Source organism: Alosa sapidissima, chromosome 4 (genome assembly GCF_018492685.1).
Source record: "Alosa sapidissima isolate fAloSap1 chromosome 4, fAloSap1.pri, whole genome shotgun sequence".
Classification (NCBI taxonomy): Eukaryota; Metazoa; Chordata; class Actinopteri; order Clupeiformes; family Clupeidae; genus Alosa; species Alosa sapidissima.
This window is the reverse complement of record NC_055960.1, coordinates 30,559,154-30,582,573: the sequence shown is the minus strand read 5'-3', so window position 1 is coordinate 30,582,573 and position 23,420 is coordinate 30,559,154. Positions and strand designations below refer to the sequence as shown.

The window sequence follows — 23,420 nt, the reverse complement described above, 5'->3', positions numbered from 1 at the left end:
ATGGAAAGATAGCAAAGATGGATCAAGATCAAAATATTTAGATCATATTTATTTAAATATACAAAATGTAACTAATTGAATGGTAGAAACTTGGGTTTCTGCCTCAGTGTTAAAAGACAAGATTGCATTCACTCATAATCACTCAATAATCATACTGTAAATTTCTTGGTTACTTGTGACTAGCTAAACAATTACTGTCAAGAAGTGAGAACACACATTGTCTGATATTGTATCTATAAAGATCCTCATGTTGGCAAACTATCTCACTGAGATGTTACAGACAATTGACACGACTGCAAGGGTTCTCTCGTCAGCATGCTGTTTGTCATTCGCACAGCTGCAAGTCCTGTCACCTCAATGAATTGAGCTTTTTTCCTTTCTCAGTATGGCATCCACATGTGGCTGTGTCACAGAGCTTCGTTGCACTTAATCAGAGCGACCGAGAAGCCATCACAGGGCAGCAGAAGAAGATCTAAGACATTTCGGGTGCAAGTTGCAGAGACGTGGGTGTGATGGGGGAGAAAGGGGGAGAGAAGCTAGGAGAGAACAGGCAGGGAGAGGGATGAACTGCTGTTTGTGCCAAAGGCAGGCTTGTAAACACTCCGTGGCTGTTCTCCTTGGCCCTACACCTCTTTGCGGACCACCACACGCACGCTGCTGCAGATCTTGCCTATGGCTTCGAAGAGCGGATCACAGAAGGTGTGGATGCAGAGGGAGTAGATCCGGCTTAGGCACTGGGTCTCGATCAGGTAGCTCTTGATGCAGGGCATGACAGCCCAGATGTGGCAGAAGGAGATGCAGGCGAACAGGAAGCCCCAGAGTAGGGCCACGGGCACGCCAAAGATGGCCGACAGTATGCGATAGCACCAGTACTTGGAGACGGTGAAGGTGGTGTAGCTGGCCTTCCACACTCCATCCAGACTGTGAGTTCCGTCTGGCTCAGCGATCACGTCCTCAAAGTCCACCTGGTCATCCAGAAAACACATTGTAGATCTGGCGAGATTGTTACATATGACAAAACCTTCAAACATTGCTTTCTTATGCAATTTTTTTAGTAGCTACAATGATGGTTTTTAGGTGTTGATTTTAAAATAATTTAGATTAAGTTCAAAACTGGAATCCTTTTGTGTTGTTCAGGTATCATTAAAACCTCTATTTGTTCATCACACACTTACATTACATTTACCCTCTCGACACTTCAGCAGGGGGTGCTGTTGCATTGCAAGTGTTCTAATGACATTATACACCAATATGTCAGTTCCTCTACCACAAATATTGTTCCATGGTAACATCAATACTTTCCTTTGGAGACGAGCAGCAGTTAGTGCAATATTACAACAGCACAAGGTGGCCATTTCAGTTTTTTTTCTTGGCTCAGTAACTCTACACCAGAACTTCAAACATGCAAATGGCATGGAAGATTGTAATGTATTTGTTACTTCATTACAGTATGCCTGATATCTCTGATATATCATATCTTGTGCCACATAAAGCATTTCAACAATATACACATGCTTGACAAAATAAGCTTCAACAACACAGTGCCAGTGCTTGAACAGAGCCGTGTAACAGGTTTCAAGGAAGAACATACAAGCTGTCATGTTCAAAAAGCACTATGAGGACGATTTTCCTATTTTCTGATGATTTGCTTTTTAAAATCAAACAGCACAACAACATGGGGAAATAAGATATGAAAGCGTCTCCATTCGACACACCCTTTTACCCCCTTTCCAGAAATAAACCCTATCGTGCCTTGTGCTGGCTGGAGAAGTAGGCCTCAGGTCTATTTTTGGCACATATCACACAAACCTCAGATACACAACGGTCTGCTGCCCGTGGCAACCATGAGCTTTTGATTCATTCCAGCCCTTTCTGTTTGCCATCGAAGGTGTATGAGAGAATGTAATCCACTGCGTACCTTGACCACATCTTCATTGATCTGCTTGGGGTCCCGGTTGACCAGGTCTATCTCCTTGGTGTGACTGTCCTTCACGTACTTCTCTTCGTTGATGTTGTACTGGTCCGCCATGGTAGGGCAGCAAGCCCGGAGCAGGGAAGAGAGAGAGAGAGAGAGAGAGAGAGAGAGAGACGGGGGGAACTTAGGGTTTTGAGAGAAGTGAAAGAGTGAAGTGCTCGGTAGCGTTGTGTGGGTGTGTGTGCAAACTTCTTGGACCCCTGAGGCTCCCCCCAGAACAACCACCCCACCCCAGTCCACCCCACCCTTTCCAGCACCACCGCAAGCTCAACCCCGCTGTCACTGGTCTGACGACACTAGTGGAATGTCAGTGGACAGCTGCTACAGACAGGCCTCCTGTCAAAAGTGGGCTCCTGTGTAGTCTCCGCCCAAGGGGCCTGTTAGTGTGCAGACATAGGGGCTCATACAGAGAGAGAGGGAGAGAGAGAGAGAGAGAGAGCGAGGGAGAGAGAGTAAAAGCACGTCTTAAAGAGGAACCCACGGCCGTGTCACATTTCACACTCTCCTGTTGGGTAGAGCAGGCAGGAGTTGCACAGTGGCATGAATTTCCACTCAAGAGTCTTTCTGTTAGGGCACTCCAGCTCCTGCCCTGTAACCTCATTCCCTAACAGAATCCAGATAATGCATCACAAGACTTTGCTGGGATCCAACAGCATTTAGTGTACATTTAAGAACAAAATTAGTCATACCCCTGGCAAATATTGATTTAATGGTGATTTTCTCTTGACCAATATGTTTGTTCTGACTGAAAATGACACTGCACAACTCTCCAAATGGTTTCATATAATAGAGATCCTCTTCATGTCTCCACAATGATTCTAGACTGCACCTTTTTAGCAGCAATCCGGCTTTTGAGGCAGGAACCATTATTTGACATCACTCTGGCCTTGTGTTCACTTTTTGACGGATTGAGGTCTGGACTCTGGCTGGGCCCCTCTAAAATGTTGATATTGTGCTCTGTTAACCATTTCTTGCCTTGTTTGGCTGTATGTTTTGGTTCATTGTGTGGTTTAATGGTCCAATGCCATCTATTGGTAGCCTAGCGAGCCAGACCCACATTAAAATGTAGGGTCTGGGCACTCACCGTTCGCAGTGCTCAGTCCGAGGGGTGGGATAATCAGTTGTCTTTCAAATTCCCTCTGCACGCAATAGGACGCAATTGGATATTTGTTTTCAAGTAGCAGGGAATTCAAGCCAAACCGTTGCAACTCTGCCATCAATCATTATGTTAATCCCACCAAACGACTCTATACACGATTTCAATGTCCTGATTAAGTTTCGATTTCTGGAGCTCACAAGCCAACGGAGAGTTGCTAGACTAGCCCTGGCAGCAAATTGAATTTGCTGCCGCTAGGGGCGCGTCTAGATGTCTAGGCTAATCTATTGGGGCAGGTCTCTCGGCACACTGCCTGATCTTTTCCTCCAGAATCTTAATTTAGCCCCTTGTTTTAGTGTTACCATTTACTTTGAGAGGGTCACTAGGTCCCCCTGGTTGAAAGACATCCCAAAAGAATAATTTTCTCACACCCACACTTGAAATGGACATGGCGTCATTGGGGTTTAATACTTCTTTTTTATGCCAATCTCAGGCCATGTCCCTGGGTAAAAAAAAAAACTCCAGCGAAAGCTAAATTCTTTGTCCAATTGTCCCCATACCCACAGTGGAGAAAAGCTAAAGAAATGTATTAGTTTTGGGTATTTCTCAGACAGTGGGACCTGGTGACCCTGTCTGGTTACACTAAAACAAGGGGCTTTGTATGTGGGACAGTTTCCATTTCCATTTTCAATGGCTATTTAGCTGTATTTTCTTTTGATGAAAGCCAAAATATTTCCATATAGTTTCCATCTTACTCTTCCGTGTTTGGTTTTAGTCTTCAACTCTCCAATTTGGTATTTGGAAAATAAAGCATAGTGCTACTCTATTCATATTTTCATTTCAGTCATCACTAGTAACTGTGACAGTCCTTATCTGTGCAACAGATTCACCGTGAAACTGAAAACCTTAATGATTCAAGAGTATTTGTTATAGAAAGTCAGATGAATTTGTGCATGGATTGTTTCCGAGCAAATGGCCAATTTTATTCAATTTTTGTCAGAGGAAGATAACATAAATCACTGTATGCTCAGGCCATTTGTTCTTCCTAGAGATCCATTACATGAGTGAATGAGAAAGCTGATTGGTTAGACATCCTGATCAGCAGCGGTCTAATATGTGTTAAGTCAGACTTACATGTACCGTTATCAAGTCCCCTGGCCAGGTCCTACGGTCACTACAGAGTCCATAAGTCATATGGGTTTTCTATGGGCAGTGGATCAGGTGACAGGGCCGGCTTCTGAACACAGGGGCTGATGCATATGTCTCTATCGTTCATTATACATCAGGATAATTATAGAGCCGATTTCATTATTTCAGAGCTTTCACGTCATTATGAGGTTGAAAAATGGAAATGAGCATAATGTTTCTACAATGAAAGCTGAGGTATTTGATGGTGATTGCAGATAACCAAGTTTGAAAAATGAGCCAGTCATATCCTTGACAGGCCTATACAGAGCAGCTGTAAGGCTGATGAATGATTCAACCTACCACCACCACCACCACCACCACCACCACCCTACCTCCACCTCCACCCCCCCCCCCCCCCCACACACACACACACACACATAATGCATAATGTGAAACCTTGATTAAATATGACACCCACAATATGTCCTCATCATCAGATCTACACCATTTGTCCTGAAATTGCATTTATTGACGATCTTTTCTCTATCGGCTACTGATTTACTGTAGCTGATTTGGCAGACATCATTGTTATCAAGAGTTTATACAAAGAATCTCATAATTTTGATAAGGTGTTCAGTTCATTCAGGTGGACATAATTGTGATATGTCACTTTGATTTTACCTGAGCTCAGTGCTTTGTTGTGGCTGATGACGCTGCAGAAATATTAGATTGATTCGTGCTGCAGATGAAATGGATTTCTTGCTTCTTGTTTAAAGTTTGGAAAATGAACCAAGCCCTTTTCAGCACTTGTAATGAAGAGTTGTTACAAGAAATAACCACTCTTCATGAACAAACTTTAATGAGTCCCGGAAAAGAACCTTCTTGTCATTTCAGCAGTATAGTGGAGAATGCCAGCAGTATATCTGGCCATTTCCGCATAGAGACCACATAGCTCTGGAGGTAGGAAGAATTGAAGACATATTTGGATATATTTAAATGGCCTGGAATGTGCTTGGTCTTAAAATAGCTGTTTTGGATAAACAGAAACCATAGTGATACATGACTAACTCATGATTCAAGTTTAAACTGATCCTATAAAACCAAATCCTTTGACTTGGCCCTGCCACACTCTTTAACACACAGTTGATGCCTACAGTATCACATGATGGCATGGCATATGTGCGCACTGTATGCATGGATTTAAAAGCCAACATGTACATGTATTTAGGCAGCACACACTTGATTCCATCCAACTGATGAAGTCATTTTTATTTTAGAGACAATGCGTGTCATTGTGACACTAATAGCAACAATAATGGAGCTAAACGGCCTCGGATTGTGTTGCATAGTATCATATTACATTTTAATGCAGGCAAATTGGGCGCGCTCAGCGGCCTGATGATCCCGAGGAGAGACGACAAGTGTGAGGGGAGCGGAGGAATGTCTCCAGCGCGGCGGCAAAGCAACGTTAACCTCATTACAGATATGTGGCCATCAGCTTGTGAACGAGGGTGGGGTAGGGCCCTGGAGGAAACGCTACAGAAATATCTCCGAGAGTGCCAGGCTAAGCATGCGTGTGGCTGCTGTTTATGTAAATACAGTAAAGTGAGCTGGGAAGCTGCTCTCTTGTCTTAGTAAGTAAGACAAGAGAGCATAAGTAAGCTTAGTAGCTACAAACATAAGTAAGCTTAGTAGCTACAAATAAACAGACAGACAGACAAACATACTTATCTAGAATTTATTTTCTATTTTCCAACCGGTCAATGATGCTCTCATGCTGTTTTGGCAACACTGTTTGCGCACTGCCAAAGAGCAATAGAGAGATGCCATGCTATAATAACTGAAAGTCAAAGCCATCAAAACAATGATCACTGCCACCAAAGCATAAACAAATATAAAATAGCCTACCAACAATCACCATACTGCATCCAGATGATCAAGCATTAGACATTACTGTCCCGTGGTTGTGGATAACTTTATATGCCTTCACCATCTTAGCCTTTCTTCAATGACCTGAACCTGGAGACCTACAGTATTACTGTGAATTACTCCTCCTGAATAAAAATATCCAGCGGCTATCTAGCCCTCAGTAAACACAGACCAATAAAACAGAGAAAAGAAATGTGTGGATTAAATTAAATCTCAAATGTCAAGTCTTGGAACTAAACCAATGAAGATGAGAGGAGGGGGGGTGAAAGGCGTTTGATTGGAACAGGATATATGTCTGTTTGGGAGGATATCTCTCCTCAGGCCTGGACCTCTCACACTCCATCCATTACCACTGATGTCTGATGTGGAACTTGGACTGGTCAGTTGGAAAATTACATTGTACTCACCTGGCCAATATGCTCCACTGACCCCCTAATCAGAACACCGGGTGCTGTCAATAGGATCTCTTTCATTTTCACCCACATTTGGAATTTCCCTTGAGTATGGTTGGGAGTGTTCTCTCTCTCTCTCTCTCTCTCTCTCTCTCTCTCTCTCTCTCTTTCTCTCTCTCTCTCTCGTGTGTGTGTGTGTGTTTGCACACGTCGGTGTGTATACACAAAATGTGTGATTGACACTGAAAGTAATAGGTTGCAGACGTATTTTCACAAACTTTCTTTAATGGGTCTTTGCACTTTGAGGTCAGACGAGTCATTCTCCAGAGGACATCCCCTAGTTTTATGTCCAACGCCAGACCACTTTTTGCGCTACACAAACACAGTGTCTTGAAACGGCAAGAAATGTGAAAAAGTTAACAGAGTCATACCTATCTGCAGTGGTTCAAAAAGAATGGTCTCAAAGTGTAGTAGTTCTGTTGGACATTTGATCACATTTTGCCTTTAAAGTGTCCATGAATAAGTCAGCAGATGATGAGCGATATCATTTCATCCGCTCTTATCTACTGAGGCTTAGCCTGGCATTACCTGTGGCTTTGATGTGCACGCCACCGTCATTTCTCACTTAGATTGACAATTTAAGAAACTAGCTCATTTAATTACATGATTTATGACATGTGATAAATATATTTTACGTCACATAATTATGTGTGTGAGTGTGTGTGTGTGTGTGTGTGTGTGTGTGTGTGTGTGTGTGTGTGTGTGTGTGTGTGTGTGAGGTGTACAGCTTCAGTCCTTAGCCACATGGATGTTGATAGCTCCGCAGCACTTTCCCAGGCTGCTGAAGAAGGGGGCGATGAGGATGTCCAGCACGCTCCCCCACACCACCTTGACCCAGTGCATGTTGATCAGCGCCAGCTGCACACAGGGCATGATCAGCCTGGAGAGAGAGAGAGAGACGGGAGAGCAACGCACATGTGAAATGCCGTTGGAATAGAAACTGGTCTGTGCCGTTTTCTCATCACAGCTAATGTCAATCAGCCTCGTTCGCCTCACATACATTCTGTCTGATAATTAATAACTATTATAAATATGATATAATATATAAATAAAATTGTTCCCTCACTCAACCTTCATACAGTAACTCCCACCTAACACAATTCACGTCCCACTTCATTCACATTTGTTCTCCACTCATGAGTAGCTGTACCCATGTAGGCTACTTTACATGAATTACACTATCAAACAGCACAAGGCACTTTCACCATGTGTTCTTTCCATTTGCATAGTAAATAAGAAGCTCTGTGTAATCTTGTACTTCTCTCACCATATATGCAGGCAGCTGAGGATGGCGAAGAGGATACCAGCGACCAGTGAGATGGGGACGGCCAGCAGGAGAGATATGAGACGGTAGAACCAGAGGCGGGACACCTCAAACAGCGCGTTGCTCCACAGCCAGACCTTATCAAAGCTGCGCACAGACGGGGGCTCCGCAATCACGTCCTCAAAGGTGACCTGCAGTGTCAGGTGTTGACCATCAGAGAGGCACCAAGCAACGAGCACTGTTTGTAAATTTTGATCATCACAACATTAAGCTTGTGTTTGAGAACACACAGTGATTGTCCCTGATGATAAACAAAGAATCAATGTTTGGGCTGACTGATGTCCCACACTCAGGGAGACAGAGCAGACTGCTCAGATCAGGAGTCGTTATTCCATGGCAGCCAGACAGCCAACCAACACTGAGATGTACCGGTAATTAGCCCCCAGAAACATCCGTTTTAATCCAGGGACATGAAATTAAGACACAGAGGTGCTACAATCTGCCACTAGAGGGCACTATAGCTCCATATGTCTAGTGTCTGTTCAGCCTCTCACAGTTCCTGAAATTACAAGTTTCATCTGATGTTGAGAGGCTAAAAGTTGTTGTTGATGTGATGGATCTTCAAGTATTAGAAATCTTTCCATATTTTAAAATTAAAGCCCACGTAACATTGTTATTGTTTGACTATTATGACCATTGGTTTTTGAGATACAGTGGAAGAGGTGATTACCTTAAGGCATTTGTTGACTCCCTTAGGGTCCCTGTCTTTCACCAGAGGCTGGACACTGCTTGGAGTGGACGTGGGTTCTCCTTCAGGGTCCCCCTCCCCCTGTCCCGTACTCTGCTCCTCCGGGGCCACGTCTTCCTCTGGCCCAGGCTCAGGGGCCGAGTACACCCCCGGCTGCTCCCACAGCTCGGACCTCAGCTGCTGCTCAAGGCTCTCCAGGTCGATCCTGGTCTCGGGCGGAGAATCTGTCCTGTCCACATCCATGTCCGCTCGTGTGTGTGTGTGTGTGTGTGTGCACGGCGTGGTGCGGCGCAGCGTTAAAGATGGGGCATGGAGGAAACGCGACTGAGGAAACCAGAAGGGTGAGTTGCAGCTTGTTGTCTGACAGGTCATCTACACTCTTCTCCCTGCGAGAGGCAGGTCGCTCACACCAGAGTGGGACATAGTGGACGCATGACTCCACTCTCCTCCAGAATGTCCCACTCTGTGCTTACGGCTGCCACCACCCAAACCTCTCCAGCGATTCATTAGGGCCTGCATGAGAAACAGCACACTGTGGAAACCAATTAGTGCCATGAGCATAATGTGGCTGAACGTGTACTTTAGTGATGGTGAAATACCTCCTCTCGTACTAGACTCTAGTATACTCCACTACTATACTCATTAACTAGAGCTTATAAACTTAAAGTATATCAGAGATCTCTTACACCAGGGGGTTTCATCTGATTGTGAACCAGGGACTAATTACGCAACCCCGTATAAATAATACGATGAATAAAAATACTGATTCCCACATTGCAACTACAGTACATTACTGAATCCATGGTCACGGACCACTAGCAAAGTCCTCACGGAGCACAAGTGGGCCGCGGACCACTGGTTGAAAACCCCTGTCTTACACAATTATTGCTTAAAATGTGGCTGCTTTTTACCAAAGTCCTTTTAGGCAAGTCCCTCCACTCGGCGGCCATATACCAACGTTTTATGAGCACTCATCGGGCACAGTCTTTGGGTCGAACTGCGCGTGCGCAAGGCTTCACGACACCAATCTTGCTCCAGCGGCGAGATCACAACACATGATTGGCACGATGTCTTCACAACACACCATATGATTGGCTCAATGTATTCACATGTCGACGTTTTGCCGAGGAAGGGGTGGGATATGTGTAGATAACGGCCATATTGGCGTGACAAACTAGCCCCATGCATTTCTATGGAGTATTTTTTGAGTGCTGTGTCTCCTCATTAGAAAGTCTCTGTTTTTACACAAAGTTGAAAATGAGCTGCACTTCCAGATTTACTGCCACTACATGCCTCCTCAGGTGAGATGGAGTTAAAACTAAAGTGCTTCATCAACAGGATCAACTTTGGGAGTTCCTGTTTTTCTTTATCAGGGCTGTTTGGAAATTCTATGTCAGTCTGTCAGCTGTTCCTCACTGAAAACCTTCTCAGCCACCAAGTCAGTCAAGTGAAGTTAAGTTTATTTATATAGCGCATTTCATACACAGAGGTCATTCAATGTGCTTTACATAAACAAAACCAAACAATAATAACAAATAAAAGCATAAAAGGGCAATATAGTCAAATAATAGTTCAAAAGGTAAAGATCATAATAAAAAAAAACATAAAACACACACAGTAAAATCATTTAAAAATAGAGAATGATTAAAAAGACAAAGACACAAGGTAGAATAATTTTCGAGACAGACACCATCTGCCTCATATCACAGTGTACAGCGCTCTCTGCTGGTCAGGCTTGGAATAAGGTTCAATCTTTAACCAAGACTGAACAAGCCCTGTGAAAAAACCTTTCTCACTTTTTTTGCACACACAAACATCAACTCTAAAAATATCTCACGTACAACAACTGAATTTGGTAAGACTGCTTTTAGCTATGCTGCTCCTTGGTGTTGGAATTTGCTCCAAAAAGTTTTGAAGCTTTCTGTTTTTATCCCACTTGGACATTGTAAACAGTTACTTAAACGATCCAAATCTGAACAGTGCACATGCTTCCAATGACCCCTTTATGTGATTTTTATATTCCAAATCTAAACAATGCACATGTTACCAATGACCGCTTTATGTGACTTTTATATTGTTTTTACATGTACATTGTATTGCATTATACTCTTTTATATTGTTTTTACATACTGTAAATCTGTTTTGTTTGTTGTGTCACTGGCTTGTGTCGCTGTTTTTTTGGTCTGTCTAGTCCTCATGTCTTTCTTCTATGTTATTCTGTCCTTATTAGTCTGTCTTGTCATCAATGTTTCTGTGTAACTTGTGTATCTGTTGCCCCAGGGCTCCCTTGTAAAACAGATTTGAACATCTCAATGGGACATCACCTGGTAAAATAAAGGATAAATAAAAAAATAAATAAAACACACACACACACACACACACACACAGCCACTAATTTCAGTGTGTGACCATATTTCACTGACGGCACAGAGCAGCACATAAGTATTTTCATTTTTATGAAGGTAATTTGTAATACTGAGCCTTTGAGAAGATGCTGATGTCATGTGAGTACCCTATGTGATCCCCCATCAGTGCGTCAGTATCTGAGCGAGTGTATCAAGGTGACAGATCAGAGCAGGGACACACAAGCTCAATCATGGAGCTTATGAGGGAGGTTGGGTTCAAGTGCCTCTGGTTCCAGTGTGCAATAACAAAATAGCATCTCCATTGTCCACCCCCTCATCACCTGGTAGATGCTGGACACATATTATCATGCACCGATTCAGCGCTCTCAAAAGGTTTCTGCCCACAGCCCCATCCTCTGGATTGAATGACATCTCCTCATTACTCCCTCCTTCCCCTTTGTTCTTCTGTGTCCTCTCCATTTTCCGAGGGCCATTATTCTTTTTGTTTACTCTCTTTTTTTCTCCACACGGCTGTCAGTGTTGGGCTTTTATTATTGTACTCAGCATTGTCATTTAAATATGCACATCACAAAAGAAAGACCGGTCAAGCAACAACTGAAGGCCAGACCTTTAAAACAGAGTTGTAATGGAGAACATGGAAATACAAATTTCAGTAAGTTTAGGGCTCCCCTTTTGTCCTTCAGTCATGGAGGTTGGTCAGTTTCACGTATCAGTGGTCTTTTTTAGACTGGTCACTGTCAGCCTGTGTATCCCCTAGCAACAGAGCATCTAGCGTTAATGTGCGCTCCGTGTCCGAACATGCTTGACCTCAGTGCAAGTGCTTATTCCCCAGAGTGGGCTCTGCACCTCCGCCATCCTCTGAGGCTCCTAGGAGCATCCACAGAGAGAGCCGCCACACTGCGGAGGCTTGGGAAGCCGGGGGTGGGGAGGTGGAGGGTGGGGGGGTCAACGCCGATGACACTGACACGCACAGGCAGAGCAAATTCATAGTCTTTTAGGAAAATCTGCTTTCTCTGACCTTTGGACCCATTAACAGATCACCTTCCTTCCTCTATTAATAGCATGTGTTAGCCTTGACAGTGTTTGTGGGCAAGGTTTTTTTTTCACTGGAAAAAAATCCACTAATCCCTCCCAGATAGCCCAGGGAAAACAGCTATGACCTGTCTAGTCAAGAGTCTACTTCATTGTTTGAACTTCTGATATCCACATCCACAGCTGTTATTGGATGCTATACCCACCATGTGTACCAAGGTGTCATTTTGTAAGATGAGGCATAATGCAATTGAGCTGAATAATCCATCCAATCTCTTTCAACTACTGAATGTCATAAGAATGACCTGAAACATTTCCAATGAACTGGAGCATTGTGGATATCATCACCATCAAACGTATTTTATGATGTGATGGGGATATCTAAATACATTAATATCAATTTAATTTAAACACACTCACACTGGATCACACTGGTGACAAAGTGTATTAGCATTAGTACTCTAGTAGATTAGTGCTATTCATTATTATTTGTTGTGTTAAAATTAAAACACTAAATTAAACTAAATGTGTTAATTGCTGTGTTGACTGAAAGAAACTACAGGGAAGCACACTTTAATACAGACAGATCTCACCGTTGTGTTGTGTCACTCTGATCTTAGACTGCTGCCACTGCTGAGTGTGGGAAAGATCAGATCCCCCTTTTGCTTTACCTCCACAAAGACAACACATACTGTACAACTGCATGTCAGTCTAAACCACATAGAGTCACAAATAACACCACACAAGTCAGATCACTAATTAGAAACAATTAGCTGACCCTGGGGTTCACTTAGTGATATCTATCTTGGAAAGATGTTCCTCGAAATGCACAGATAGATATCTGCACATCAAGGTTATGTGATATAGTGAGTCAAAAAGATCTGAATACATCACACACTAGCCTATATGATCATTCTTATCATCATTATATCATCAGTGTTTCAGGTTTTTGACTGTGCAGTTGAGAGTGATTAACTCATGATCAAAGTTTTGTAGAAAAAACGAACAGACGCAGCGCAGATAAAACGGTGATCTACTTAAAAGTCCCGGACAATTCCATGATAGCACAGCTTCCGCATGGCTACCCCTACAGCTTAAGTGGGTCTGATTTGCGAACTCGGAGTACCGTGTCCCGCCATGCCACACCTGCTGCTCTAGATGTTTCTGTAGCCATGGAACATCAGAACAGTCTGCCACAGACAACCAGTGAGCGGATTTACTTGACTTTGATCCCCAATCTGACCTGATGGTTAAAATCGTACACTTCCTGTGTGGTCATACCTGTTTGAGGCCACTATCCAATCCACCCAGAAGCCAAAAAGAAGTATTTGTACTGTATTTGTGTTTGAAAGGTTTGCAAGCCTTTCTGTCTTGTTCTCCCTGTATTCCTACTGTATATGGTCCTTCAGACCCAAGAATATGTCCTTTATATAGCTCACGCTAAGGACACGCTTCTCTCTCACACTTTAATAATTTGCCTTTAATCTTCATCACAGTGTCTCCTCTCCAGATGCTATTTTGGTCTGGCTCTGATCCTGATAGGGACACTCAAGTTTATGAATGCCCGACCACATTATACAGTCTCTTTCTAACACATGTACGTGCACACACACACACACACACACACACAGACACACACACACACGCACACACACACACACACACACACACACACACACACAAACACACACAGTTCCTAATGTCTAAACGGTCTCAATTTGTTTTATTGCCTGAAGAGGTGAACCCAAGCTTAATTGACAAATGACAACAGCGGACAGTAACCATAGCAACCCGTACCTCCTCAGATCATTCACTCCCAAGGAGCTGTTTGAAACATGGACAAAAACAAAAACAACTCATCACATATAAAGGTCTTACCTACAACAGAAACAAACAATTTTCTTCATTTCAGTGTTACATAGTTTGTAGTTTAAATTCACACAAAACATTTGGTAGAAAATAATAAAGCCAGTTAATTTATTCTTAAATCCATGGTCAATTCTGTTAGTCAAAATGTAGCCTATGTTATACAACGGGGTAAATGTTTACTTCAATATAATTCAATATTCAAGTGGTGAAACAAAGAAGATTCTAGGCACAATTGTAATTTCTCCCAAACACAAATTTAACTGTCTGATTTTTTGTCTGTTTTTTAGGACATAGATGTGTCTGATGCCAACATTTGTATAGCCTACATGTTCAGATGGTCACTGTAAACCCATTAAACATTCATCAAACCCCCAGCAGCACACATTTATAAAACTTACTTATAAGACTTTGACAATTATGTATTGAATTGAGAGAGAGAGAGAGAGAGAGAGAGAGAGAGAGAGAGAGACGTGTGTGCATTGTGAATAGAGAAGCTGTCTGATAATCCAGGATATCACAGTGGGCTTTCTGCCATTTCATGCGTGTGGAGGATAATCCCTAGATCAGGGGTAGGCTATTCAATTAATCTTCAGCGAGGTCCAGTTACAGAAAAATTTCCTCAAGCAAAGGTCCAGAGCATCATAATGTTTAACATGCGTGTTTAGGCTATGCATATGTATGTATGTATAATATTAGGATGGATGGATGGAGCCTAGTTGTAGATAGATAGATAGATAGATAGATAGATACTTTATTGATCCCCAAGGGGAAATTCAAGAAATAGAAGATTGTAGGCCTAGGCCTAATGTTTAATGTGAAATAAAATAGGTAGGCTAGCCTAAAAGGCAACATTCGAAATGAGGAGAAATAAGGCAACATAAGAGTAGCCTAATTGGGGAGAAAAACTGAGTAGCCTTGTCTATTGTTAAGATCTTAACGTGAACTTAAAATAAAATGAGCTGAGACAAGGATGGATATTCCACAGCTGGTTCCTTGAACCCAATCAGCAAGTTTAATTTTTTTTTTTTAGTTTTTTTTTTATGTTGACCCGAAATCCTGGAAACCCAGGAATATCACGTTGTTGGGCAGTGAATGCATGTAGGCTTAACTGTGGTGGATCAATCATATTGCCTTCTTAAATCGTAAAATATTCTGTGGTCTCAGTTCACTGTTGAATGGGCCTAGTCTACCCTATGCTTGCTCAAAATATATGCTTTGTCTAGTAGAGGTGCTTCAAATTGGCGCTTAAAATCGCCTGTCTCAGAATATATAGAAGAGGTCCAGGGCAATTCCGCGCAAAATTTGTCACATCCATATTTAGTTGGCGTTACGGACGTGACAGTTTTGCGTGGTATTGCCCCCGTATCGTTATATAAAGCTCTGTTCTCGCTGTCTAGCTTTCTCCTCTTTGAGCAATCGATGATTTGAAAATAACTTACTTATCGCTACTTTACTCACTGACTCGACTTTATCAGAATTCACAGATTTCACTGGCTGAGTAGCAGCAAGCGAAATGATGGTTCCTGAAGCTCCTGAAGTAAATGCTGTTATCCTAACCAACGAAACATTTAGCGCAGCTTTTAAATATTAGGCCTACGTGAAAATCTAAATTAAGCTATTATGGTCTGGGTCCGGATAGGATCACGTCACGGTCCGGACTCGGACCGCGGTCCGCCATTTGGTGATCTGCCCTAGATGAACCAGTAAGATGCAGTGTGTGTGTGTGTGTGTGTGTGTCCTCAGGCCAATTTAAGACGTGTCCTCTAGGCTGTGTACTGGTCACAGGTGATGCAAACTAAAGGACAAAACACACAACAAAAGTTATGTAACGGCCACATGCTGAGGTGAGGCTGGAGATGCCTGAGAGCAGGACGGCCATCATCACTGTTTGCTGTGGACAAACTCTCATCATCTGCATTTTTGGTCTCTATTTACCATGGTGCTACACAAATAGGAAAAGACCATAAAATGACACAGTGATATCTCTCTCAGGGCACTTTCATTGCTCCATAATGATTTCCTCTGTCCTTTGGTGTGTACACACACTGACACACACACACACACACACACACACACACACACACACAGGGACACTTACTCTCAAAACACTACTGGACCTCTGAAACTAGAGAGAGAGAGAGGGCTCTTGCGTCTTGTCTGTCCACTTCCACAGTGTTGTTGCAAGGCAGTGAGTAATGCTCAAGGCCAATGAGGAGTTGTCAGACTGCTGGCGTCATGTCTGAAGTCAAGGCTTCACCAAACCCAGCACCTTAGCACTACAGTATGGGAGCTCCAGCCAAGTGGAATAACAGCGATGACGGAGAACAGATGGCATAAGTGATAAATAATAGATTGCTATATCTCGCCAAAATTGATAAGGGATACTATATATGTCAGCATTTTCTGTTTATTTGATAAATAATAAATTGTTACACCTCTCCAAAATTTACAAGGGATACGGTATATCTCATTTTATATTTGTTTAATAAATAATAGATATCTTGTTTAACAAATACAATACATATATAAGTTGAACAGGTTCATAATATTTGTTTAAATTGATCGCAATTGATGACGTATAAAGAAAAACATTTTTAATGTTCCATGAGAAGAACAGCTTCACTTCAAGCGTACAGTATTGGGTAAGCAGTGAACACTGAGGTGGTAATAGTTTAAATGAAATGCTTAACTTCAGTTCATCAGCACTGAAATACCTGGAGAAACTGTGTTCATAGATTAACACATTGAGATCTGACAGTTGTTATGGATGAATAACAATGTTACTACAGGGCAATTTCATCTTGGCTGACAGTTTGGTCTGTAAGCCATTCCTGTGACTATATTAATGATTAAAAAAGGTTATGGCAATATGCAAAAAACAAATGGTCCACGTGTCTTCTGTCCAGGACAGCACATCTCCTTGGAAAAAAGAGAGATTGGTGCTGCTAGATGAGGTGCTGCTAGAACTGCTTTGCAAAGCACTCCCTAACATGCTCCGAACAGAATTCACATGCAGTCAGATACAGGACGCTCCCTGTATTCACATGAAGCCAACTACGTGATATCCTCTGTGACCCATGATTGAGTGTCCAGACAAATTCCAACAAAGTGTATGCGGCACCTTGGCATTCAGTGACATTATAAAAAACCACTTGGGGTTGGAGGTGCGGGGGGAAAACCGGTCAGCTGTACTCCTCTGGGATCTGTCCAGGGATCCTCACCTCCTGGTCCAGCGTGTTCCTGGGGCTGGAGTTGGTGCAGCTGGAGCGTGTCTCGGCCGTGGTGCTGGTCCTCTGCAGGAACTGGAGGAAGTTCTCCTGGAGCGAGCCCTCGTGGCTGGACGCGGCCAGCTCTGCGGGCCGGCCGGTGCAGCAGCGTCGCAGGCGCACCAGCTGCTCGCGGATCTGCCGGTTCAGCATGCCGTAGAAGAAGGGATTGACGGCAAACGAGGAGTAGGCCAGCCAGGTGACCACCTCCTCGATGTCGCCAGGGCTCTGCACCGGAGCGGTGAGTGACAGGTGCAGGTGGAAGGCGAAGTAAGGGAGCCAGCAGACCAGGAACTGGCCCACGATGACCGCCAGCGTGAGTGCGGCCTTGCCGCCGCCGCCGAACACGCGCTCCGGGGAGAGCCGCTGCTGCGGGAGGTTGCGCGTGGTGGTGATGATAGTGGTCTGGCTGCTGATGGAGTCCGAGCGGCGCTTGACCGCGGCACTGGCGGCCCATGTGGGCACTGGCACCTGCTGGCGGGAGGCCACGCGCGCCACCTTGTAGACGTTGCAGTAGACTGCGAAGATGACCACAGCGGGCAGCAAGAAGCACAGCACGCTAAAGAGGACGGCGAACACCTTCCTTAGGCGGCTGTGGCTCCAGTGAAGGGAGCAGTGGGCCGCCGCAATGGAGCTCTGGTGGCCGTAGGCCGGCCAGCCGAACAGCGTCACCAGGGCCAGCAAGATGGACTTGACCCAGATGAAGACCATGACCCCGACGGCCAGGTTGAGGGTCATCTTCACCTCGTAGCGCATGGGGTGGACGATGTAGTAGTAGCGCTCCACGCTGATGGCGGTGACGGTGAGGATGGACGCGCAGATGAGGAACACGTTGAGGAAGATGTACACCTGGCACTCCAGCACCGTGAAGGAGACCGTGCCGAAGTAGGGCGAGCTCGAGATGATGCCCAGGGGCATGAGCAGCACGGCGCACAGCAGGTCCACCGCGCACAGGTGGCACACGAAGGCAAACTTCTTCATGTGCGGCGCGCGGGCGATGGCCACCATGACGCCTGTGTTGCCTAGCAACGCAGCCAAGTTGAGCGTCACCATGCAGAAGAGCCCCACCAGGTCCTTCATCTGCGACTGCGAGGTGGTGACCACCTCCATACTGGGCGGCGTGAGACGCGTGGGGGCCCACAGGCTGGTTGTGGCGTTTGGCACGGACGGGTAGGTCACAGGACTCTGCATTGGACCTGACCAAGCTTTTGCCATCATTGGACCTTCCTCTGCATTCTCCATTGTTCAGAATATGGCCAGCGACTCAGACCGCCATCACGGCACTTCACTCTCCAGACCCTCTGTGCAGGACTTATTGGGATGGAGAACTGAATCAATCAAAGATTTAAAAAAAATACTGCTTAGAACATTTTTACAATGGGAGAAAAACATTTAACACTTGAAGTTTATTCAGAGCAAATCCTTTCTAAAGGAACAGGTGTGTATGACAAATATATAGGAGCAGAGATTTACCTCACACTTTCAATATATAATAGACAGCTCTTCAGGGGTAACTGGCCTCCTTAGAGCAGATTGTTATTTTGCATATTTTAAACAATGGTACAATTATATGTGGTATTATGCCATATAATTACATAGCTGAAATAGATTATACACCAAAATGCAGAATGTAAGAGAAATCATGTCATGAAAGCGCACAATGGGAGGAGAAATTTGATGCATTGTGTGGTATTTTTAGTCTATTTTTGTAGTCTTCTATATGACTATTCTTCAGTTGGCCTAATAGTAGTAAATTATGGTTAACATGTTTTATTTACCATAATTTGTTCAATCTTATTAATCAATCTTAATAAGTCATGACTATTTGAATAATTAAAAAAAAGAATAATACTGACCATGGTCACCAATGCATGAAAAATCCATATTTCTGTTGTGTGTTCCTGTATATCTCACTGTTCGTGTGGTAAGAGGATAATCGCAAATTACTCCATAAATGTAAATGATCTTAGCAGGGCAAGGGGCGGCCTATGGATTGGAGGCTCATGGCTTTGTATATTTCAAAGCCATGACATCTCTGTTACGTAAGTGTGTCCTCTCTTCTAACCCTTAATCTAGAACATCAGAGCCAAAATATGTAATACTGAGATGTTCTGGTGGATGGTTTCACACATTAATGCTGGCCTTGTATCCAAAGGCTCATCCTCTGAATCATTTCTATTAATAGACGCACGTGGTCTTTAAAATTCTTTGTGAATGCAATGCTCACCTCAAGCCAGTGGCACAATTTAATATTCAGATGTAGCACAGTTTAATATGAAGATCAGTTCAGTGATGGACACAGCTCTGTGATCCATACGGGTTCACAGACTGATTTATGGGCCCCTTGTTTTGTCTTTGTCGTCAAGGACAAATCGAGATGGGAGACACCGTAGGTGTTCTATTTTACATGTCTCTCAAAAACAAAGAGCTGAGAACACAAACAGCCCTATCTCCCCCTTCAGTAATGTGCCAGCTCCTTTCACCCAACTCAAGAATAATATGTTTTTGCACTGGATTACCTTCCGTAATCAATAATGTTAGCGGGTGGGATTGTCTTTTGCTGTCAGTGATGTGGTCATGCATGAGTCACACATGATTGTCCCTAGGTCATCAACCAACCCATGACCTTCCCTCCTCAAGGCCACTCTTCTTCTCTAATGATCCCCACAGATCTGCTCCCTCGTAACAAAGTATACTACCCAGAATATTAGAAACCTTTCAGCCCTTTCACATTTGATAAAGTAAAATAACATGGAAAACCTGCAAATAATAATAAATTCTGAGAAACAGTGGATGTCTTTTCTATTCTATTATCAATGAATGTACAGCATAGAGATGAAAGATACTCAGCATGAAGGTTCATTCCTTTGTATCATTTGATAAACAGCAAGGCCTAGGTAGAACATGCATAAGTCTACTTCAACATACAGATCGATACTCGTTCTCTTACCTTTCCCATCTTCTGTCCATTGAGAGCACAGTAAGATTCCACATATCCACATGTTCTGAACAGTACCTATATGTCACCCAGTGATGTTAACTCAAATGATCTACTGGAAGAAAACTACCATTTAACTAGTGAAGTTTCCAGTTATTTCCATTGAAGAGAACTTCCCAAGGTCAGTCCGCCGGCCCGGTCTATTCATGGAGCTGGTCGTTTCCCTGCACCGGAGTGATAAAAGATCACAGGGCCGATGGCCTGCCTCGGCCAGCCAAGCTGTGGGGACCTGAGCAGCGGTCGCCTGGTCTGGGCTGGTGCACCACACAAAGCCTGTCCTGATGCTGCTATCTGTGAGGCTCGGCCTGACGGGCTCAGATAAGGTGCAGGGGCCAGGAGGAGAAGCTCCACTGGTGCGCTGATCAACACTCTCAGTAGCGCAGAGAAGCGTCTGTGACCCTGAGGATGTGTGAGGGACCTGTGATGCGGCTCGCTCTCCCCATCCCTCCTCCTCCTCCTCTCGTCTCTTCTCTTCGCTCACTCCCTCACTGTGTATGGCAGTGACTGTCACACATTGTGTGCCTTGCTGATTCCCCCCCCCCCCTTCTCTCGGATAGACAGATGCTCCTCTGTCCCTTTGACAGGCAGATGTCCCCTGGGTCCTATAGTGCACCACGTCACTGACACCAATTTCAGACTCACCATTGCAAATTTAACATGAGAGACTTTATTGTGAGTTTCCTGCTAAACCAGTTAACTTAATGGAAACACTTTATATAGATACTGTATACTTTGTACATGTCATTAATAATGACTTTTAACAACATTTCTAACCACAGTTAACAGCGGCACGCAAGTAATCATTTTATCTGGTAGTGTACAGAACAATGTTTTCGTTTGGTAAGTGCATTAAAAACTGCTTTATGACATAATGTCTTGGTGACAGTGGAATGCTATTACATTGCATCATGGGAGTCCTTTGGCCCTTCCCCCCAACACTGACATCACATGAACATTTAAAAAAAAGAGACACTTAAAATATTCTATGCTCTAAAGTTCCTAAACTGAAAACATAACTAAATGCAGAATGAGCATAATGGTTCCTCTACTAGAAATGCAGCTCTGGTTTTAAAAGATTGATCAGACAGCCTCACATTGACTTAACAGTTTAATGGACGTCAACAGTGCCATCTTATGGTCAGTTTTAACAAGGGTTAAAGGCAGAATCACAACCATAGTATTCCCTAGTACCCAATGACAGAAAACATTTTAAAGGCAATCTCTGTGCCTTGGTTTACTTTGTGAACCAAGTGTCTTCAGTGTAATAAGAATACAATCTCATGCTGGTTGATTCAACTCTACTATGCATCAAACAAACAAACAAAAATCCTCCTGCATAAACTCTTGTATGCATAAAGCCTCATCGTCTACCTGGCAACTTTGAAAACAACAAAAAAGAAAATTACTAAAATAAAACCTTCATATACAGCATTAGGCTAGACTAATATAAAGAAATAAGGAGCAGTTATAGACCATCAAACAGTGTAAGCCTTGCTTAGTTTTCTGTCTGACTTTAAAGTGTGCAATATGAGAAAATATTTCAATGAGACATAACTTCTCTTACTTCAACACCAGGCTTTGCTGGAAGACATAGTCAGTTATCATAAGTGAATATTGCACTTGGGTCAATAGCTAAACTAAATGTAAAAAGTGACCAGAATCATCAGATATGAAGAGAAAAGGCACAGAGGACTAAAAGCAGATACTTGAGGATTTCCTCCCGTGTGACCTGACTGCGTGTCAGGATGGGGGCTTTACATGCTGAGCTTGAGCATGTAGCGAATGCGACACTGGCTCTCCTTATAAATGAGATACTCGCTGTTGCTGAAGCTGCTGTCCTTGTACTGGGGCTGCTTTTTGGCACGGCCATGGGGAACAGCCACCTTCTTGCCATCCAGAGTGATGAAGACGTCCTTGGAAGGATCTGAATAAAGGCGGCAACAACAACAACCACACACACACACACACACACACACACACACACACACACACACACACACACACACACACACACACGTACACCAAAAAAACACAAGTCCTTCATTTGTCCTACAACAAGTGGATTCCAAAATGTACGTACAAAACTTTACTCAGAAACACTAACTAATAGACCAAGCATTTCAAACTGATGTAGAATTTAAACAGATGGCATTACTGTTCAAAAGGATGATCATCTTATCTGAACTCATCCATGGGAACCGTAGAGCTTTTCCAGGACAGCTCTTGTAGTGTTTCATGGTTTTTGGTCATGCTGGCCTGATTTTCAGATGGTGATTATGCCGCCGACCAATCAGTTTGGCAATAGCACAGTGATTCTCTGGGTTGCTAGTGGCTTTCAAGTGCAAACACTAATGTAGCAATTACAACTCCAATGATTGGCTCAAATATTGCCTACAACGATGCCAAGGATGGATGTGTGTAATCTGTGTTCTCCCAGAGTAGAATGTGCTACCCGACAAACAGCCAAGTATGGCTAATTTATCACTTCCTCAGGGTATGCACAATGCCCCTACGATGTAGTTCAAATGCATGTGTTTGATGGAATTAACTTTAGAAAACAAACTGAAGCAATGGACTACATTTCCTGGATGTTGAATTGCAAAATAGATGACAATAGTTTTAGTCATATATTGGTTGTATTTTGGGTAGTATGAGGAGCGGTATAGCCTGTATTTTTTAGTTTCTCTACTTAACACACCCATGACCATTCTGTCACAGTGTGGTTGATCATAGCATTGGCCCATGTAGACATCTGTGTTTGGTAGTATGCATGCTGGAGTACTGCAGTTCTGGACTGTCTCAGGGGATATTCACATCATAGTCACATCAGGAAAATGATGCCAGACTGTTAAAGAGAAGGATTATGAGCAGGTAAGAGGTAACTTATATGTGCTCCCACCTGGTTCTTGGCTGCCTCTCGCCACAACAGAGTCGAAACCAGCAGGTGGCTTTCTCAAGGAACAGTCATCATTGGTGATGGTATGCTCTCTACCCAAAGCCACCTCATTGAGGAACATGATTCCAAAGCCCTTGGAAGTAGAGACTGCAAAGAACAAAAACTTTGACATCAAGAATATGACAACAAAACAGATCTTAAAATGTGTGCAAACCTACATCAACCACTTTCTACACCTGTTAATCTGCACAATTATTCTCTCTTCATGAACTGGGTAAAAGGTGCACTAAAATTCACATACAATATATATTAATAAAAGGGGCAGTCTCTGGTGGAGACATGCACTTTGTGAGCATGCAAACAAAGCTGGATGTCATCGTTTCTGAAAGAATCATTCTTAT

At 43.5% G+C, this 23,420-nt stretch overlaps 4 protein-coding genes across 4 annotated transcripts in view; all 4 read right to left on the bottom strand.

Moving 5' to 3' along the window:
* Positions 1–28: 28 nt before the first annotated feature.
* Positions 29–2,194, bottom strand: cav3 (caveolin 3). The gene is made up of 2 exons (XM_042089074.1): positions 1,919–2,194; positions 29–965 (listed from the first exon to the last, which is right to left on the bottom strand). Exons 1-2 carry the CDS (start codon positions 2,027–2,029, stop codon positions 624–626), a joined length of 453 nt encoding a protein of 150 aa, XP_041945008.1. The 5' UTR covers positions 2,030–2,194; the 3' UTR covers positions 29–623.
* A 4,593-nt stretch (positions 2,195–6,787) lies between these two features.
* On the bottom strand, positions 6,788–9,043 carry LOC121706923 (caveolin-2-like). The gene is made up of 3 exons (XM_042089067.1): positions 8,575–9,043; positions 7,848–8,035; positions 6,788–7,460 (listed from the first exon to the last, which is right to left on the bottom strand). Exons 1-3 carry the CDS (start codon positions 8,962–8,964, stop codon positions 7,310–7,312), a joined length of 729 nt encoding a protein of 242 aa, XP_041945001.1. The 5' UTR covers positions 8,965–9,043; the 3' UTR covers positions 6,788–7,309.
* Positions 9,044–16,326: 7,283 nt separating this feature from the next.
* On the bottom strand, positions 16,327–20,563 carry gpr61l (G protein-coupled receptor 61-like). Its single transcript, XM_042089053.1, has 2 exons — positions 20,076–20,563; positions 16,327–18,453 (listed from the first exon to the last, which is right to left on the bottom strand). The coding sequence occupies exon 2, from the start codon at positions 18,365–18,367 to the stop codon at positions 17,042–17,044; it is 1,326 nt and encodes a 441-aa protein (XP_041944987.1). The 5' UTR covers positions 18,368–18,453; positions 20,076–20,563; the 3' UTR covers positions 16,327–17,041.
* A 655-nt stretch (positions 20,564–21,218) lies between these two features.
* parp3 (poly (ADP-ribose) polymerase family, member 3) overlaps positions 21,219–23,420 on the bottom strand; it is a 28,776-nt gene continuing 26,574 nt past the window's right edge. Inside the window, exons 10-11 of the mRNA XM_042089049.1 lie at positions 23,023–23,166; positions 21,219–22,047 (exon numbers count right to left, since the gene is read on the bottom strand). Coding sequence (XP_041944983.1) covers positions 21,878–22,047; positions 23,023–23,166 — 314 coding nt within the window. The 3' untranslated portion in view covers positions 21,219–21,877. The remainder of the gene's footprint in view (positions 22,048–23,022; positions 23,167–23,420) is intronic.